General features: G+C 47.2%; 1 protein-coding gene and 1 long non-coding RNA gene across 6 annotated transcripts; both read left to right on the top strand.

Annotated features, from left to right (window-relative positions):
* Positions 1-2,466: 2,466 nt before the first annotated feature.
* LOC114848742 (neutral cholesterol ester hydrolase 1-like) lies at positions 2,467-20,638 on the top strand. 5 transcript variants are annotated; one of them, XM_029139497.3, is made up of 5 exons: positions 2,467-2,679; positions 10,888-11,143; positions 13,460-13,529; positions 19,422-19,593; positions 19,668-20,638. In XM_029139497.3, exons 1-5 carry the CDS (start codon positions 2,539-2,541, stop codon positions 20,286-20,288), a joined length of 1,260 nt encoding a protein of 419 aa, XP_028995330.1. In that variant the 5' UTR covers positions 2,467-2,538; the 3' UTR covers positions 20,289-20,638. The 5 variants fall into 5 exon arrangements, with proteins under 5 accessions (XP_028995330.1, XP_055361367.1, XP_055361369.1 ...); XM_055505392.1 differs by lacking the exon at positions 2,467-2,679 and adding an exon at positions 12,925-13,068 and having other exon boundaries at positions 11,015-11,143; XM_055505394.1 differs by lacking the exon at positions 2,467-2,679 and adding an exon at positions 12,985-13,068 and having other exon boundaries at positions 11,018-11,143.
* LOC129603555 (uncharacterized) lies at positions 2,825-9,721 on the top strand. The gene is made up of 2 exons (XR_008693526.1): positions 2,825-6,044; positions 6,183-9,721. It is a non-coding gene; the product is annotated as an uncharacterized LOC129603555 (long non-coding RNA).
* Positions 20,639-21,110: the final 472 nt, after the last annotated feature.

The following is a 21,110-nucleotide window of genomic DNA, read 5'->3' as shown; positions in this document are numbered from 1 at the left end:
ACCGCGACGCTTTACTTTTTGATTCATTATCAATAGATGATTCTCAGCAGCTAGTATCTGACCACAAGGTGGAAATTTAGACCAAGGGGCGTCGTCATTTTTCAGTTCCGCCTCCCGCCCTCATTTCCGAAGCATCAGCTTATGGCGAAAGAGCGATTGCGTCAGTTTGTGGCCGCGCTGCAGATGAACCAGCGGTGAACGAACTTCACACGACTAAATGTCGCTTTGAAATGGATCGACGGCATCTCGTTAAATAGGCCAGCGTGTCCCGGCAGCCACAGCAAAACGCCCCCTCGCTGGAGTGACACCTCGCTCAGAGGGCTCCATAACAACAGGCTGTTGTGTCAGATCTCAGAAATAGTCTGTAACGCAGCCGGCCAATAACAATACATTACTGTCACTGTATGAATACCACAAACATGAGGTGTTTGACTGTAACGTTTATAAAAAGCATCATCCAAAATAGAGCTCTTCTTTCAGTTTGTAAAGTAAAGGTTCAAGCAACTAGAAATAAACTCCCTTTCGCGTTGAAAGCGGAGGTAAAGTCCCTTAAATTTCAACTTAATTACATTGCAGCGCCGCTTCGTGAGAGGAGGGAACATTCCAAGCGTCACGATCTTTTTTTAGTATCAAAGACTCACTTCCTGTTGGCTTGACATGAAGCTGGTTAGTTTCCTTCTCTCAGACAACGGCGGCTGTGGTCAACTTGAACTGCTGTTTGCTTGGTCTGAGGGGAAAATGTCACTTTGCGCTTGTTTGGAGCTTTACCTGAACCATCAACCAGTCCATGAGCGTCCCGGCTGATGTGTCTCCCTCTCTAGACGAAACCAAACCTTTTACATATTCTTCATCCTCATCATACTTGTGTAAATTGCCTAAGTGACGTGTTTAGGTCCAGTTTTCAGTGTGAATTTAAGCATCCTGGTCTGGTTCAGTAACTGTAGCTGTGCTTGCAACAGAGGCAGTCGATAAAAATACCTGCACATCTCCTTTTCACTCGTGCTAATGACCTCAGATTATCTAATTTCCAACTTCTATTTGCAGCAAGTCCTGGATAATTCCTGTAAAATGCGACATGCAGATGTTTTGAGGGGAAACCGGCTTCGTAATGACGCCGGGCTGCTTCAACCTCCGCGTCTGCCTCATGCATTTAGCCATGTTAAATGACCATTAAATGTAATTCCAGTCAGCGACACAAGAGAGGGGCCCTCTGACTGCCCTCCATACCACAGACTGGAGGGAGACACCAGACCAACACACAGGAGGGAGGGGGGCAGGAAGAGGGGAATTTTAATGCATAGTCCTTAACACACACACACACACACACACACACACACACACACTGGAAGGAACATATATCACATTAACGTTTACAATTTAAACTTTCTGCTGACGCCTTCATTCAGAGGGAGTTTAGGAGTCATCTGAGTCTGACTTGGGTTTCAAGATGGCTGCAAAAAGTGCAGTATTTGTAATGAAAATATCAAAAACCTTGAGAGAATCCTCAGCAACATGGTTCTTATGTTGAGCATCTATACTAGGTTAAGTATGTATGTTTCAGCCTATACAGGTGGTGCTGCATATGATATGATCATGCTGGTAATCCAAGAGTCTAATCTGACATGGTCTGGTTGCAGTGCTTTGGAAAAAATGTCCCAGGGCAGAAGACAGATCTTCATCCGCTGGGATGTTTGTTTACACTCTCACCCAGGCCCACGAGGGACAGACCGTGGCCATTTAAGAGTCAAACCACGGGAGGAAACGGGGCGATAAATAGCACAGGGAGATAGTGAGACGGTGACGCTGAGACTCATGTCTGCACCGGTGGTTGCCAGGTTGCTGACTGTGGTCCAACAAGCAGACACAACACGGGCCTGAGTGCAGCCTCCATCCAGAGTGCAGCTGAAGCTGTAGTTCAACACTACCCTGCATCATTATTTTTTAAATTATTATTACTATTAGGAAACAAAACATCCTTGACCTAATTTGACATTTATCCAAATAGGGCAATTTTTAGAATCAGTCAGCAAAATCATTTAAATAAGAAGACCATTTCAAACAGACTTATAATTAAAGGCTAGAGTGGGATCTGAAATAAAATAATGATCAAGTAATGGAAATCTCGCATAATTTCAGTGATGACGCTAAATGAGATCATGTCGTGCCTTAAGTGTGCTGCCCTCTAGCGGCCATATTTAGATAATACAGTTAACGTCGCTTTTAACAATAAAACTACATTTCCCACACTTTCATTAGCTGACGTCTCCCGCATTCAAAGTAAAAGCTTGACAAACATGTCACTGGGTTTTGCGTTGAATCCTAAAATAAAAATTCTATACAGTTTTGACGTTAAGCATTTACGGATTTATTTTCCGTTTAGCGCGTTTTCAGAGTAAAGTGCTGTAAAGGGTGGTTTTATTTTGAAGAGCTGCAAGGACTCGTTTCACTCCATGCTTCTCTGTCTCGCGGAAGTTTCGTGAGCTGCAGCCGCGGCCCCGTCGTCAGTCCTGTGCACACAGTGAAGGTGTGACGTCCAGCATGAGGCTGCTGCCAGCGGTGGTCGCGGTGTTTCTGGCGGTGGGGGTCGCCTACTACGTGTACGTCCCGATGCCTGATGGCATCAAGGAGCCGTGGAAGTTGATGTTGGCGGACGCAGGATTTAGGACAATCATGCAAGTGGTAAGACGTGAAGAATGGGCAGATCATGTAGACCAGAGGAAAGGACACCAGCAGTCTGCAGGTCGCACAACAGTGCATTGATTGTTTATTCAGATTTAGGTTAAAAATCCTGTAATATTAACTTTCTAATACAGGCTGCCACTGTTATGGCAAAAATTGTCTCTTCCTTATTTCTATGTCTCTTCCTTATTTCTATGCAGTTATTATACGAGTTATGACTTATGTTCTGCAATTAATATCTTATGTTTTGTCTTACTGTATGCATTTGACATTTCACCTAGATTGTTCAATGGTTGTCTCTGCCTGATAGACTCTCAACTCTAGCTCCCAAACCCAAGGTCGGGGAGTTGTGTCTCTGTCTGTTGAGACTTGGTGCTCCTTTCTCACAGATAGTTGGACGTCAGCAATGCAGGTGTGAGAATGTAAACATCTTCACACACACTGCGACAGGGAGGAGATGGTGCATGTAATTTGATTGGGTTAGACAGACATTCCACCCTAGTCGGACAGAGAAGCTAAAAGGCAGAAGCAACTTGAGGATCGTGGGCTCTTTGCATCACACCTTCGTGGTGTGTGCACTGATCTCCCCAGCTGGTTTTTGGTTTGTTGATGTGCACGATCAACATCCATGCTTTTTATTTGCTTTCCCCATTATTTTTATTTTCTTTATTATTTCAATAAATCGCACAAAAGGACAACTCTCTCTCATCTACTTCTTTATGGAAAATTTCCACCACAGAAATTGGCGTCACGAACAGGATCCCGCAGCAGGTCGTCTGGACGGTGTGACCAGGGACGATAGTCCTGAGGACTAGGGTCGCTCAGCCTCCGAACCTCTACAGACATTCAGAGCTGGGAGGACTGCTCACCCGTCTGGATCGCCTCTGACGAGATCCACGAACTCAGATTCAAACTCAAATCCTAATTTGGTTCGGCTCGGTGAGAGAGATTCCTTTTAATTTGGGAAAAAACATAAAAGAAAACATAACTAGGACTAGAGATAATAATATTTCTAAAACGACTATGTGGCTGAAAAACATCTAAAATATAATAATTAGGACCAAACAATTTTTTTTAATTAAAAAATTTTAATATTCGGGTAAAAGTTAATTAGGTCAAAGTCTGCCCTGGTGGTCGAGACGGTGGTTGCTAAGGGTTGGCTCGTGGGACCGAGCTTGTTTTGTCTGTACTGAGGATACAGACCAGTGTGCAGATCTGAGCGCAGTCCAAAGGGTGTGGACAAGGAAATAAAAGACGGCTTCTGTAAGACGGAGCGCGTTTGCAGGGGGAAGTGGTTTTGAGATACGAGGGACCCGGGTCTTAGAGGGGCCTGACGGTGAGGGACCACTTCCGAGAACCCTGTCGCTGATCTGAGCGGTTCCCTTTCTACGGAGACGTCCGTGGAAGAGAAATTTCGAAAAAAGGTTCCGGCCGGAACACATAAAAATCTAAGGCAGAAAACCGCCGGGACTCTGAAAGATGGGTTCGGGGCGATCTAAGTCTCCACCACCAGACTGCAGCATTACAAAAGTAAAAGTAATTAAAAGTAAAAAGTAAATATGGTTATTAGTGCGTTTCATGTTTCCATTAGTGGGAAACTGGTTATGGGTTCAAAAGGAGAATTACGTAGTGTAAAAGACATATGCACCTTTAAAAGATTTGAAAGAGCAAAACATCAAAACTAAAGCCCTAAAAGAAACAAAAGAGTGATGAGAGTAACAGAAAAAAAAAAAAAAAAAAAAAAGGAGATAACAACTCTGGGGAAGAATTGTTTGCACTCTGCCACACCACACGCACACCACACACACATCATGTCAAGATCAAATGCTCCCACTGTTTCTGCTCTCTATTCTAATGCAGAACCGAGCGCGTTGAGGGTAAATCCGGATCTGGACTCCTTTCCCACCATCAGCAGAAGAACCGAAGGAGAAGAAGCGCCGACCAACAACCAGAACGGGGTGGAAGCTCTGACACCACAGCAGCTGGAGGACACAGACCACAGCATGGACGCCTCACAGACTCCCACAACGTCTGCAGCCATCACGTTCTGGGCTCATCAGATGAACCAGCTACTACAGACCCTGCACCAGCATGAAAGGACTGTGTCTGAAGCTTCAGAGGAAACTGTCTTACAAGCGTGTGTGTCTGACAGACACCTGCTTATGACAATCAGCAAAGGAAAACAAGGACAGAGCAACAGCAGAGAAGACGTGCTCTGACACAGACACTGGTTGAAACAACAGGAGAGGCTTCAGACGTGATCGGCCCAATAGAGCTGCATGCGAGGATCCAGGAAAGGTCTGTCATCGAGGAACAACTGTCCCATTGAAAGGCTTCACCCACTGGCGCTCACATCAGACTGATGGTTGGGGAAGGAGGAAGGTGACGGTTCCTTTTCACGTGACGTACAAGACGGTACCGCAAACACACACACACATTCATACACGCAATGAAGAAACACGCTTACAGCTGATACACGCTCAAATTCATGTTCATGCTTATCTGCTTGCAATGAAGAATCGCTTTTTGCTCAAAAAAAAAATCCCACAGAGTGATTTTAAAAATATGACAAACAGCTAAATGACAACTGCTGCATGACTTTACAGTCTGATGGGTTTAAACTATTTCAATTTGCAACAAATTCAGTAATAAAATCCTCCATGTTTCTAAAAATACTTGTGCACAATATAGGTTTGTCTGGCCAGACTATAGGAAAACAAAACAGACTGTAGAAAAAACAAAACCAGACCATAGGAAGACTGAAACCGACTGAAACAGACCATTAATGACTATTAAAGGGAAGACGACTATTAGAGAGAAGTAATAATAATTACTGTACGTACCAGACTATTAAAGAAAAACCTATTCTTTCACTGTCTTGTGCAACATCTGACAGCAAGACACCGTAACATTCATTTTTGCTTTCAAACTTGTGCCCAGTTAAATTTTTAGGAAGAGATCTCATGTAGTTTAGATATTTGATTGATTTCCACTCCAGACGGAGTGCAGGTTACATCTACAGACATTCTAAATAATCCCTCTTTTGTTGGTGTTAACTTCAGCTCAGCTGTGCTCTTATCATTGGCTGCTGAGGGGGGGCTGTAACTGAGGCCCTCACACAGGCTGCATCACAGCTTGTTTATGATTTCACACACACACAAACTGACCTCAACTTCCCTCTTTTGGGATGAACACAGGTCTGCGCTTGCGATTTCTTTTACTAACGAACAAAAAGATTTTTGATGTTTATTCTACAGCTCCACACGTCCCTCTGTGAAAACATGATGGAGACAGATGCAGGACGTGGGTCCTTTCGTGAACAGATGTCAACGGGGTGGAGACTGGTGAACGACTTCTGACCCCATGTGACGTATTCACCTACTTTGCATACTTTAAAAAAAAAAAAAAAACAAAACTTTTTTTTATTCTGCCTGTCATGCACAACAAGCAGTGAACCTCCACATTCTAATGACACACTACATGTTTTTATTTTCATTTTTCAGAGGACGCTCTGACCCAACACTCAGCCTTACAGGAAGCCCTGCTTCCCTGTGGCTCACACACAGACATGATGTAGGTTTGATCAGAGGATGTGAACCAGTGGTCATCACACCTAAATCTGACCACAGACCATGTAAACAACAACACCCTCTTAAAGGAGCCATAGATGGCGTTACTGCAGACACCACTAAGCTACTGAAACATTGGATGCTACAGGCCACAAAGAGAGCCTGTCTAAATTACAGTTTGTTCAGACAAAGGTTATTTTTCTGGGTCATTGTAATTACAGCTGATGGCAAATCCATCTCACCCAACAGAGTTAAAGCAATTTGAAACCTGCCTAAACCGTGCACGTAAAAACAGCTGATGTTTTTTCTAGGTCTTTGTTCTTATTGTAGGACCTTCAGTCCTAACTTTACTGTCTTTGAGGCCCCACTCAGGGTTCTGATGCAGACATCTTCATCGTCCACTTCTTGTCTCACGTGGACGTCTGAGGCTGAACAACGTTCACTGACCTCATGCTTGCTCTTCAGGCTCCTACTTTGGGTCTTCCTGATCTGACCCTACGCGACCTTTCACTCAAACAGTGGATGAGAAATCAGGTTGTACGACTTCTGTTCTTTTGTCCTCATACTGTCTTTGATTCTTTTGGAATAGATCACATCTTTCTACAGCCAGATGGCTTAGATGCAACACCACCTTGCTCAACATGCTGAACGTTACTATCAAGAGGCCGTCTTGAAGTCTGGCTCTTTGCTAAGACACTACTCTGCTCAGGCTGCAGAGTTGATCACATTGACTGAAGCTAGTAAACTAACAGAAGGAGAGTCTGTTACCATCTACACGGACTCCACAGACGCTCTGTGGAAGCATAGGAAGCTTTTTTGAAGTCTAATTGCAAACCTATCTCACATCATGATTAGGTTCTGCTTTGCTGGACGCTGTCCTGCTGCCTACAGCTAATGCTGTTTTTACATCATCAGTGACGACTTTGTTTCTGCCGACATGCAGCTGCAGACGCTGCTGCGAAGGACGAGAACCCCTCCCTCTCCTGATCCTCGTTTCCTCTCCTCATCCTTGTTTCCTCTCTCCAACTCTCTCTATCCTTTCCTTCCTATCTCCCTGTGCTTTAAACATTTTCTACCTCACAGGAACGCAGACTCTGGCTGACGAATGGTTCCACCTGTAGCCATGGAGTCTGGTTTGGGCCTGATGACACGCCGTGCCGCCCAAACACTTTTTCCCCACAATTCAGATTTCCCAACAGGTGAAAACAGGCGACAGGACCACTACACCATCCAACCAGGGCACGGGTGATCGTTAAGGAGTTCAGGAGGAAGCACTGGAACTCCAAACGGTGGCGAAGCCCCTTCCAGGTCCTTCTGACGACCCACACGGCTGTGAATATCGCAGAAAGAGCGACTTGGATCAACTCCATCCAGGAAGGTCCCGGATCCAACAGACGACCCTCCATCTACATCTACACCACACGAGAAATCCACCACTGACGAAAAGAACTGAGAAGGACGACCCTCGCTGTGCTCACACACGCACTGAGGCGAGGCTGCGTTGACCGTTCAGCTAAAGGTGTGAGCCAAGCGCCGCCTGAAGCTGCACCGGTGAATCACACTATCAGACCATACATCTACACACACGCTCCTGAGAAAACACACACACGAGCAGCCTTGAGTTGCCAACGCTGGACGACGTGTAGACTCTTCACATCACGGGAGTGACAGTGCCTCAGACGACATTGGGAGGAAACCTGGCGGTGATAACGAATCCCAAGTGTCTCTGTGATCAGCTGATCACAACCTGAAGAACCCCAACGAGCAATCAATACTTCAACACACAGGTTGGAAACAATCTAACGCTACTGTTCAACAGGAAGAAGCAGATTGTTACAAGACATCAATTGTAACCTTGTTTTGTTAAACTTCATTTTATGTTACATGGATTGTTGTCTTTATCACATGATGTTTCTATGTAACTTTACACACTACTTTTGAATGAGAAAATTTCACATAATTCACAACACTGAGTTTAAATATCCTAAAGTTGATTTGGTGTTTAATTTGCTCACAATCACTTATTCACTGCTACAATTAGTTTTTATCCTTCATCTACAGATGACAGAGGTTATGAGACAAAACGCATCATCATTCTGGTTAAATCCCTGAATCTCCTATTCGCTCTAGACGCAAATGTACAATTAAAGATCCGAAAGCATGAAATCTATCTTAAGATTATATGATACAGAACCCCACCGGAAACCTATGGCTATCATACATTAATTATCTTTATTACATTACAATTGAATGGCCGTAGACACGTTGTTAGCAGAGAAAAAAGGCGGTTGTGTTATGTTTGGAAACGCATATTGTACTTACATCCTGAATAACACTGATTCTAATGGTATTGTGGCGAAGGCGCTACACGGCCTTCAGAATCTCAGCTAACTCTGGTATAGATTCTTTCCCTTGGAATTGGCTAGACGAAATGTCTGGAAAATGGAAATCTCATGTCCGCAGCTGTTTCCTTTATCACTGAGATGGCTGTGATTCTTTTTTTGGTTTTTGCATTATCCCACTGGTTAGAGGTCTCATCATGCGTGCGACCACAGCAACACTCTTGTATCAAATGACACAATGCACTATGTTCAAAAACCCCAACTCTAATTCACGTAATGACTTTGACAATGGTCTTAGGCTATTTGATCACAAAATATAATCTGATACAAATATGATTATGAGCTTATTTTCTTCACATGCCAATACAGAAGTTATTCTTGTATAACTACCCACCAAAAACAGCTCCCAACCTTTTGTCCCTAAGTTACTTGCATTTTATGTGAAGGTGTATTTTGAATCTTGATGAGTTAATACCCTTATTGTTTCATTTGCAAGGATCTTTTATTATTACAGAATGTGATGTTGACAATTTTTCTTCTTAGTGGTTGATTAATGTGTAATCAAAAGGGGGGAGTGTTATGGCAAAAATTGTCTCTTCCTTATTTCTATGTCTCTTCCTTATTTCTATGCAGTTATTATACGAGTTATGACTTATGTTCTGCAATTAATATCTTATGTTTTGTCTTACTGTATGCATTTGACATTTCACCTAGATTGTTCAATGGTTGTCTCTGCCTGATAGACTCTCAACTCTAGCTCCCAAACCCAAGGTCAGGGAGTTGTGTCTCTGTCTGTTGAGACTTGGTGCTCCTTTCTCACAGATAGTTGGACGTCAGCAATGCAGGTGTGAGAATGTAAACATCTTCACACACACTGCGACAGGGAGGAGATGGTGCATGTAATTTGATTGGGTTAGACAGACATTCCACCCTAGTCGGACAGAGAAGCTAAAAGGCAGAAGCAACTTGAGGATCGTGGGCTCTTTGCATCACACCTTCGTGGTGTGTGCACTGATCTCCCCAGCTGGTTTTTGGTTTGTTGATGTGCACGATCAACATCCATGCTTTTTATTTGCTTTCCCCATTATTTTTATTTTCTTTATTATTTCAATAAATCGCACAAAAGGACAACTCTCTCTCATCTACTTCTTTATGGAAAATTTCCACCACACCACTTTGCACAATATCCAGGGAGTGTCTGTAAAAGCATGAGGAAATTGAACGCATCACCCTTTGTTCCACTTTAGAAACTGAGTGAGCAGCAGTGTATTAGTTACTTATTGCCACACTGTCAAAAAAATAGACCAACAAGCAACTAACCATTTTTTAGAGATAGTGAAACTGTGGAAGAGATCAAGGCCAAAATGCACAACACAGTCCTCACACTGTGTAATTTACTGTTCGACTGTTCGTCTTTCAAATGTGCCTTTAAAATTATTACCCTACACACACAAACATACACCTCCACAAACCTGTCAGGCTTCATTTTGATTGTAAAGCGCTGACCCACATGGACAAATAGTAGGTAAACACACAAGGGGAGGAATTTTCAAACTCCATTTACATCATGGGATTTGAAACTTGCCTTGAATGCAGTTTAGTCTAGAATTGATGCAGCTTTTATGACAACTTTGTGACTCATGAACTTGGAAATGAACTTCACTAAAAACAAATAAATGCTTTGATTGATGTGAATTACAGACTATTAAACGCTCTCCCTGCTGTGCAAACAGCTGCATAATGGCGGGAGTGATTAAAGACGACCTTTGACCCCTAATGCAGTAACACGCCTTGCATGTGCAAACAAGGCTCTTTCTTTACTTATTAAAGCAGTGTTTAAGAAAGTCACACACATAAGTCTGAGAGCCACTGTCTCTGGGTGTAAGTGCATAAAAACTGTCTTCATCAGTGATTAGAATGCTGGTAAAAATCTACTGACACTAAGTACTTGGGCAACCTGAGGCCTACGTGTGTCTGGATGTACACTAAGTGTACAAGTACAAATCTGGTTAGGCACACACAGATTGTTTTATGCACCCACAAATCTAATGTGACTCCACTTATTTGACTCCATACAAATGTCCTGATCTGCTGACAGTAAGTACTTGGGCAACTTGAGGCCTACGTGTGTCTGGATGTGGCAAGATGACTGGTGGAACAGTCTGAATGGGTTTTGGGTGAGGGGGCAGAAGCACTGCAAACAAGCAGAGGTGACTGAGTGAGAGGGTTCAGACTGAAGATCTCACCGCACCTCGTGTTTGTATCCAGTCATGACATTCTGCCTCCTCTGGCTTCAGACCTCTTTGAAGAACCGTCTGGGCCTGGACTACTACATCAACCCTCTCCTACCGTACGCCGAGGGCTTTGTGGGCATGGTGTCCAGGCTGCTCAGTTCTGAGTCGGGCGGAGGCGCCGTGCCAGGAGTCAAAGTCAGCGACGTCACTTTTGCCGGCATCCCCGTCCGCGTTTACGAGCCCCCGGCTGGAGGGGAGGGCCATCTGAGGAGAGGGGTGATGTACTTCCACGGAGGGGGCTGGGCCTTTGGCAGCGCTAGTAAGTACGGACTTGAGATTCAATTTTCAAGTTTCAATTAAATTTTATTTATATAGCACCAAATCACAACAAGGCTATCTCAAGGCACTTTACACGGTAAGGTTTAAGACCTTACACAACTAAACCCAACACATCCCTTATACAGCAAGCCTTTACTTTGACAGCAACAGTCGAGTGGAAAAACTCCCTCTGTAATGAGGAAGAAACCTCCAGCAGAACCAGGCTGGATGTGGGCGGGCATCTGCCTCGACCGGTTGGGGTGAGGGGAGAGAGAGAGAAAAGCACAGCAACAACAACAAGCAACAACAGCACAGGCAGAGTCTGAGTCCGATGATACCTGTAGGTGAGGACAGAGTGGAGGAGAGAGAGAGAGAATGGGGGAGAAGCACAACCACTGGAGAGAAAGAGACAAGGTTAGTTGAACATAAAACAATGATTGGAGGTAATTGGACAGAGGAGGAGCTCAGTGTATAAATGAAGTCCCCAGCAGTCTATGTCTATTGCAGCTTAACTAAGAGATGGTTCCTGTGACTAACAATCATTGGCAGTGACCTGAACCATCTCTAACTATAAGCTTTATAGTTTTTTAGGTTCAGGTTTTAAGCCTGATCTTAAAGGTGGAGAGTGTGTCAGCTTCTCAAACCTGAAGAGGGAGCTGGTTCCAGAGGAGAGGAGCTTGGTAGCTAAAAGCTCTGCCTCCCGTTCCACATTTAAAGACTCTAGGAACCACAAGTAGCCCAGCGCCCTGAGAACGAAGTGTTCTGCTCGGAGCATAAGGAACTATGAGGTCTTTAAGATAAGAAGGAGCTTTATCATTAAGTACTTTGTAGGTGAGTAGTTAGTAATAGTAATTTAGTCCTACATTCTATCCTACATTTTACAGGCAGCCAGTGCAGAGAAGCTAATGTAGGAGAAATGTGATCTCTCTTTCTAAGTCCTGTCAGAACTCTAGCTGCAGCATTTTGGATTAGCTGTAGGCTTTTTAAAGAGCTGTTAGGACATCCTATGAGTAAGGAGTTATAGTAGTCCAGCCTAGAGGTAACAAATGCATGGATCAGTTTCTCTGCATCGCTCTGAGAGAGGATGCTTCTGATTTTAGCTATATTTCTGAAAGTAGGTGAAAGTAGGCGGTTCTGGAGATTTGTTTAATGTATTATGTAAAAGAGAGATCCTGGTCAAAGATTAAACCAAGGTTCCTTATAGTAGAATCTGAAGCTAATGTTATGCCATTCAGGGTGGCTATCTGACTCAATAGTGTCTCCCTCTGATTATTAGGCCCAATAATAAGAATTTTAGTTTTATCTGAATTTAGTTGAAGGAAGTTTTGGCACATCCAGGATTTGATGTTTTTTAAACAGCTTTGAATTTTGACTACTTGAATTGTTTCATTTGGTTCCAAAGACATATATAGCTGAGTATCATCTGCATAACGATGAAAATTCATGTGTTAGTTAAAGACAGTTCTGTCATTTTGAGGAAGTTGCTGCTGAATGTCTTCTATAATACTAATAATTTTATTAGTAAAGTAGTTCATAAAGTCATTGCTGCTGAGATTTAAGGGGATAGTAGACTCAACACAGCTATGACTCTTAGTCAGCCTGGCTACAGTGCTGAAAAGAAACCCGTTGTTTTGGTTTTCCTCAATTAAGAAGGAATAATATGTTTTTCTAACAGCACAAAGTGCTTTTTAGATATTATTAGACTGTCCTTCCATGCTATGCAGTTTACATTTATTTTTTGGAATGCCACTGCCTTTCTACTTTTCGGGTCTTGTGCTTTAGGCTGCGGATCTCTAAATTATACCATGGAGCTAACCTCCTCTGATTCACTGCCTTCTTCAGAGGAGGAGCCACTGTGTCTACCATTGTACGTAGAGAAGCTGCAGCATCATCTACAAGACAGTCAACCTGTTCATAAGGATTAAGGTGACTGTTCTGCTTTGTGTAGCTACAAGATAATAAGGAAGATGATGGGATCATCTACTTGAATCTGGCAACAGCGTTGTCAGATAAGCATCTGCTATAGTAAGATTTCTTTCCAGCTGCTGTAAGGTCAATTATGGTAAATTCAAAAGTTAATAAGAAATGGTCAGATAACAAAGGGAACTATTAAATTATCAATTTCAACCCCATATGTCAGGACAAGATGGAGGGTATGGTTAAAACGATGAGTGGGTTCATTTACCTGCTGATCAGAATTAATAAAAGGAGCACTGAGACGGAAAAGAAAATGCAGATATAAATGCAGGCAAGATTTAACATGAAGGTACTTGTAGTCTCATTGATTTGACTTTTACTCAATCCTTCTCTTTCTCAGAGATGGGGATGCACGATGTGATCACCCGCATGATTTCTGATGAGCTCAATGCTGTGGTTGTCTCCGTTGAGTAAGTGCTTCTCTACTTGGGTTACAGTCAGGACCATAAATATTTGGACAGAGACAAATTTCTTCTAATTTTCTTTCTGTACATTACCACAGTGAATTTTAAATGAAACAACTCAGATACCATTGAAGTACAGACTTTCAGCTTTAATTCCATGGGTTGAACAAAAAGATTGCATAAAACTGTGAAAAACTAAAGCATTTATTAAACACAATCCCTTCATTTCATGGGCTCGTAAGTAATTGGACAAATGAAATAACTGAAAATAAAATGGTCATTACTAATATTTGGTTGAAAACCCTTTGTTGGCAATGACAGCCTGAAGTCTTGAACTCATGGACATCACGAGATGCTGGGTTTTCTCCTTCTGAATGCTCTGCCAGGCCTTTACTGCAGCGGCTTTCAGTTGCTGTTTGTTTTTGGGCCTTTCTGTCTGCAGTTTAGTCTTCAACAAGTGAAATGTGTCAGGACTCGAAGCAGGCGGCGGACCCACATGCACAGCACGGAGGCAGGATTATGATCAAACAGAGGTTTATTTTCCAAGGCAGAGTCAGACGGTCCAGGTCATACACAAAAGGGTTCGTTGCATGGGCAGGTTCGGCAAGAGTACAGGCAGGGATAAGGCAAAACTCACGGTAAGTAGTTAGTCCAGGTTCGGTAACAGATGGCGGTACAACCGAGGATCAGGCATAGGTACACGGTTCAAAGAAAAACAGGAACAAAATGCGAGGGTCACGGAACACGAAACACTAGAACGAGGAAACTCACGAAACTCAGGACACTCATGAAACTCGGGAAACTCGGAACCCTCAAGAAACTCGGGACACTAATGAAACTCGTGAAACTCGACAATCTGGCAACATGAGTCTGTGAACGGTGGGGCTATATACTGGTGCTGATTACTGATTGGTAACAGGTGTGGATACTGGGAACCGGAGAGTGACGACTGGGTTAACAGGAAGTTAACAAAACAAAACAGGAAGTAGTGTGACAACAGGACATGGCGTGAACATGACAGTACCCCCCCCCCTATGGCGCCTTCCACGGCGCCCACGGAAGCCCCCCCCCAAACCAGGGCGGGCGGAGGGTGGTCCCAGGAGGAGGGACCGAACCCCTACCCCACAAGGCACACGAGCAGGGTGGGTGGAGGGAGGACCGGAGGAGGGTCAAAACAAGAGTTTACACGACAAGACAGAAGTCCACGAACAGGAAAAACAACAAAGACGTCTCGCCGCTCCCTCTTAAGGCGGGTGGAGACGCTGCGAGATCCTGCCCAGCCACCGCTGGGGCAGAGGGGCACACCCAGTGCCCTTGGGCTGGGCCAGCGTCCACGGGAACCCCCCCGAACGGCGATGTCCTCCTGGTGGACGCTGATCCAGGAGGTTAAGGAGTCGAGGCGGACGGCGCCGCAGGAGGCAGCGCCATCCAAGCAGCAGGAAGAGCCGAGGGCGAGGCCACCAGTCCAGCTGCCGAGGCGAGAACAGACGTTGAGACGTGGTCGGCGCCGGACCACCAGGAACCGATGCAGATGCGGCCGGAGCCGGGCCGCCAGGAACCGATGCAGGTGCGGCCGGAGCCGGGCCGCCAGGAACCGATGCAGGTGCGGCCGGAGCCGGGCCGCCAGGAACCGATGCAGGTGCGGCGGGAGCTGCGACGGGAACGACCCCCTCCTGGAGGTCGGCAGGAACTATGACGAGCGCGACCCCCTCCTGGAGGTCCGCCAGGACTGCGACGGGCGCAACCCCCTCCTGGATGACCTCCTCCTGGAGGTGCGCAGGAACTGCAGCTGGCGCGACCTCCTCCTGGAGGTGCGCCGGAACTGCAGCTGGCGCGACCTCCTCCTGGAGGTGCGCAGGAGCTGCAGCAGGCGCCGCCTCCTCCTGAAGGCCGGCGGGCGCTGCGGCTCCGAGGGTGACAGGGACTGGAACGACCTCTCTCGGGCCGACAGGAACGGGAACGGCCGCTATAGGGCCGACGGGAACAGGACCAGGAACGGGAACGGCCGCTACAGGGCCGACGGGAACAGGACCAGGGACAGGAACGGCCGCTACAGGGCCGACGGGAACAGGACCAGGTACAGGAACGGCCGCCACATGGCCGACAGGAACGGGAACGGCCGCTACAGGGCCGTCAGGGACTGGGACAGGAACTGGAACGGCCGCAACATGGCCGACAGGGACTGGGACAGGAACTGGAACGACCTCTACATGGCCGACAGGGACTGAGACAGGGACTGAGACAGGAACTGGAACGGCCGCAACATGGCCGACAGGGACAGGAACGGCCTCAACATGGCTGACAGGGACAGGAATGACCACTACTTGGCCGACAGGGACAGGAACAACCTCTACTTGGCCGACAGGAACGACCTCTACTTGGCCGACAGGAACGACCTCTACTTGGCCGACAGGAACGACCTCTACTTGGCCGACAGGAACGGCCTCAACCTGGCCGACAGGAACTGGAACGGCCTCAACCTGGCCGACAGGAACTGGAACGGCCTCAACCTGGCCGACAGGAACAGGAACGGCCGCAACATGGCCGACAGGGACTGGAACGGCCGCAACATGGCCGACAGGGACTGGAACAGGAACAGGAACGGCGTCCTTACTAGAGCCGGCGGCGCTGCTCTCAGGCTCCCCACAGGAGCCGGTGGCGCTGCCCTCAGGCTCCTCACAGGAGCTGGCAGGGACTGAAATGGCGTCCGTACTGGAGCCGACGAGGACAGGAACGACCCCTAACGGGTCGACAGGAACTGGGACGGCGTCCCCTCCGGAGCCGGCATGACTGCTTACAGCTGCCGAGCTCGACGGAGGAGACGTCGGGCCTGATTGGGTGGAACTAACAGTCGTCAGACGGACGGTGCCCTCTGACTGGGACAAGGACTGAGCGTGACTGGACTGGAACATGGGCTAGACTCGACTGGACCTGAGCGTGACCGGACTGAACGGGGGCCTGAACGTGACTCAACTGAACTGGGATCTGGACTGGGCTCGGCTGGGCTGGGACCTGGACTGGGCTCGGCTGGACTGGGCTCGACTGGACTGGGCTCGACTGGACTGGGCTCGACTGGACTGGGCTCGACTGGGCTGAAACCTGGACTGGGCTCGACTGGGCTGAAACCTGGATTGGGCTCGACTGGGCTGAAACCTGGACTGGGCTCGACTGGGCTGAAACCTGGACTGGGCTCGACTGGGCTGAAACCTGGACTGGGCTCGACTGGGCTGAAACCTGGACTGGGCTCGACTGGACTGGGGCTGGAACCTGAGCATGACAGGGCTGCACTAGAGCATGAGCGTGGCGAGGCTGAACGGCGACTGGAGCCTGAGCGGAGCATGGCTGAACTGGGGACTGGGCAAAACACGGCTGAACTGGAGACTGGGCAAAACACGACTGAGCTGGAGACTGGGCAAAACACGACTGAGCTGGAGACTGGGCAAAACACGACTGAGCTGGAGACTGGGCAAAACACGACTGAGCTGGAGACTGGGCAAAACACGACTGAGCTGGAGACTGGGCAAAACACGACTGAGCTGGAGACTGAACAGCTCGCGTCTTGACCGGAGACTGAGCAGCTCGCGACTGGACTGGAGACGGGGGACCGCATGAGTGCAGGAAATCCTCCCAGCGGAACAAACATGGAGCTGGGCAGGTTGGTGCAGACACGACGGCCCGACGGGGCTGGGAGGAGGAAACCGAAACCATCGGCGGTGCGACCGGCGCTGGCGTGGTGCGGAGCGCGTCGCTTAGCTCTTCGAACCTTGCGCACAGCCGCTCGTAGAGGCGACGAACACTGGGGCGCTCTAACACGCTGTCATCGTCCTCCAAAGTCAATATCGCCACCTCCACGGCGCTGCGCTGGTTTTCCGGGTTGCGCGCTCGTCGGTAATCCTCCGCGAGGATTTTAAAATAAACTTGGAGGTCGCTAGGTAACTCGGCGCAGGTAAACTCCATGCTCCCTCGGGTGAATAATATTCGCCGTAAAAAAAACAAGAAAAAACAGTCACTGACCTGACCGGAGGCTGAGTGCTGGCTGGGTCCAAGTTTGGCCAGATTGTTCTGTCAGGACTCGAAGCAGGCGGCGGACCCACATGCACAGCACGGAGGCAGGATTATGATCAAACAGAGGTTTATTTTCCAAGGCAGAGTCAGACGGTCCAGGTCATACACAAAAGGGTTCGTTGCATGGGCAGGTTCGGCAAGAGTACAGGCAGGGATAAGGCAAAACTCACGGTAAGTAGTTAGTCCAGGTTCGGTAACAGATGGCGGTACAACCGAGGATCAGGCATAGGTACACGGTTCAAAGAAAAACAGGAACAAAACGCGAGGGTCACGGAACACGAAACACTAGAACGAGGAAACTCACGAAACTAAGGACACTCATGAAACTCGAGAAACTCGGAACCCTCAAGAAACTCGGGACACTAATGAAACTCGTGAAACTCGACAATCTGGCAACATGAGTCTGTGAACGGTGGGGCTATATACTGGTGCTGATTACTGATTGGTAACAGGTGTGGATACTGGGAACCGGAGAGTGACGACTGGGTTAACAGGAAGTTAACAAAACAAAACAGGAAGTAGTGTGACAACAGGACATGGCGTGAACATGACAAAATGCATGCTCAATTGGGTTAAGATCAGGTGACTGACTTGGCCATTCAAGCATATTCCACTTCTTTGCTTTAATAAACATAAAAATGTTTTGGGTCGTTGTCCATCTGTATTATGAAACGCCGCCCAATCAGTTTGACTGCATTCACCTGGATCTGCGCAGACAGTATGTCTCTGAACACCTCAGAATTCATTCGGCTGCTTCTGTCCTGTGTCACGTCATCAATAAACACTAGTGTCCCAGTGCCACTAGCAGCCATGCACGCCCAGGCCATCACACTGCCTCCACAGTGTTTTACTGATGATGTAGTGTGCTTTGGATCATGAGCTTCTCCACGCCTTCTCCATACTTTTCTCTTGCCATCATTCTGGTAGAGGTTGATTTTGGTTTTATCTGTCCAAAGAATGTTTTTCCAGAACTGTGCTGGCTTTTTTAGATGCTTTCTAGCAAAGTCCAATCTGGCCTTCCTATTCTTGCGGCTTATGAGTGGCTTGCACCTTGCAGTGTACCCTCTGTATTTACTTTCATGCAGTCTTCTCTTTATGGTAGACTTGGATATTGATACGCCTACCTCCTGGAGAGTGTTGTTCACTTGGTTGGCTGTTGTGAATGGGTTCCTCTTCACCATGGAAATGATTCTGCGATCATCCACCACTGTTGTCTTCCGTGGACGTCCAGGTCTTTTTGCGTTGCTAAGTTCACCAGTGCTTTCTTTCTTTCTCAGGATGTACCACACTGTTGATTTTGCCACTCCTAATACTGTAGCAATTTCTCGCATGTTTTTTTTCTGTTTTCTCAGCTTAATGATGGCTCGTTTCACCTGCATGGAGAGCTCCTTTGACCGCATGTTGTCTGTTCACAGCAAAATCTTCAAAATGTAAACACGAGTCCTCTAATCAACTCCAGGCCTTTTATCTGCTTCACTCATAATGACATAACAAGGGAATTGTCCACACCTGCCCATGCAATAGCATGGAAGTCAATTGTCCAATTACTTACGAGCCCATGAAATGAAGGGATTGTGTTTAATAAATGCTTTAGTTTTTCACATTTTTATGCAATCTTTTTGTTCAACCCATGGAATTAAAGCTGAGAGTCTCCACTTCAATGGCATCTGAGTTGTTTCATTTAAAATTCACTGTGGTAATGTACAGAAACAAAATTAGAAGAATTGTGTCTCTGTCCAAATATTTATGGTCCTGACTGTAACTGGGTTTCAGACAGTTCCTCAGGGCCATAGATGACATACAAGTAACCTGACAACCTTCTTGTCTTTGTAGTTACCGTCTGTATCCAGAGGTGCTTTTCCCAGTGCCGTATCTAGAATGCCTCGCCGCTGCCAAACACTTTTTGACCCGAGAGGTTCTGGCCAAGTACGCCATCGACCCGGAGCGCGTGGCCGTGTCGGGAGACAGTGCCGGCGGAAACCTGGCGGCTGCTGTGGCTCAGGAGGTACGGTGCATAGAGAGGCCGCCCCAGTGGGAGCGTGAAGGGACGAGGCCTCATGTGTGACTCTGATTCTGCAGATTTCCACAGACGACGACGCAAGTGTGAAGTTCAGCGTCCAGGCTTTGATCTACCCGGTGCTCCAGGCTCTGGACTTCAACACGCCTTCGTACTTACAGAACAAGGACGTACCGGTCCTCTACCGGCCTCTCATGGTTCGGCTTTGGCTCCAGTACCTCGGCATTGACCTCTCTCTGATGCCCCAGTTTCTGGCCAACAACCACAGCTCTTTGGAGCAGTCGCTCATCACCCCAGAGCTGAGGTCCAGAGTGGACTGGACCTCCCTCCTCCCCCCAAAGCACAGGAAGAACTATGAGCCTCTGGTTGTGGAAAAGGGTTTGCGGGGGCTGGTGAAGGAGAGGCCGGGTCTGCTGGACGTGCGGGCGGCGCCGCTGCTGGCGGGACCGGAGGTTCTGGCGAAGTGCCCTCGTGCGTACGTCATCACGTGCGAGTATGACGTGTTGAAGGACGATGGGCTGATGTACACGCGGCGCCTGCAGGACGCGGGGGTCGCGGTCACCAACGACCACTATGAGGACGGCTTTCACGGGTGTTTGGGCTTTATCACGTGGCCCATGGACTTTGATGTGGGGAGGAGGGCGGTCCGAGGCTACCTCAACTGGCTGCACAACAACTTGTAAGAGTGATTGTGAACGTTTGTGTGTGTCTCAAAACAAATGCACTGTACGTTGCTATGTGAACTCTAGACCTTATGAAGGAATCTGAGCACAGGGCCCTCATGCACCTGCACATATACACCTTGTACAGTAGTTAGTTTCTCTGACCGCTGACAGAGAAGATGGGTCAACATCTAACAGAACCACAAGCACTCACACAAGGATGAATAAATGATTCACGTCCACGTCACAAGTTGAACTAGCGATGAACAATCTTCACATGATATCGCTTTGAAATAAATTGACGGTATCTCATTATGTTTCTGTGGACTGGAAAATGCGGAGCAGCAATAAAAACAGGTGATAACAGAAGATGGCTGTTTGCATATAGTATATATAGTTCATTCCAGTTTTACTTACTGTCATGTGTTTCACCAGCTACAACCACTTAATCATTTGTTCAGTATTGAAGCACCAGTACTCCACTATTGAGTATTAGTGCTGTAAGCGTATGCGAGGAAAAACAATGGCGGACAGAGTAGTTTTGCTTCAGCGGGCTAGCCACGCCCCCCTCCCAGCCTGGCTCCGCCCTGTCTCAGGGCAGGTACAAAGGAAACCAGGAAGCACTCGTCTGTCCCTGCTGGCACCTCTCCTCTGGTTCCTGGTAATTTTGATGATTTGCCAAAGGACCGCTGGTTGAGGTGAGGCACTGGGACTCCCTGCATTGTTTCCTGAACTGAACTCTTCCCGTTGTTCTTCTATTGACCCTGCTCCAGCCACGGCCCTTCATTCCGCCGCTGCAATGGCCCCTTGTCCCAACTCCTCAGCTGTAGATCCACCTTTGGG

This window comes from Betta splendens, chromosome 22 (genome assembly GCF_900634795.4).
Source record: "Betta splendens chromosome 22, fBetSpl5.4, whole genome shotgun sequence".
Taxonomy (NCBI): Eukaryota; Metazoa; Chordata; class Actinopteri; order Anabantiformes; family Osphronemidae; genus Betta; species Betta splendens.
Note: the sequence above shows the minus strand (reverse complement) of the source record. Positions and strands in the feature narration are given on the sequence as shown.

Coding starts and splice junctions, on each gene's coding strand:
- LOC114848742 (XM_029139497.3), top strand. CDS start 2,539: ATGAGGCTGCTGCCAGCGGTGGTCGCGGTGTTTCTGGCGGTGGGGGTC. Junction 2,680..10,887: donor TTAGGACAATCATGCAAGTG/GTAAGACGTGAA, acceptor CTCTGGCTTCAG/ACCTCTTTGAAGAACCGTCT. Junction 13,530..19,421: donor GCTGTGGTTGTCTCCGTTGA/GTAAGTGCTTCT, acceptor TTGTCTTTGTAG/TTACCGTCTGTATCCAGAGG.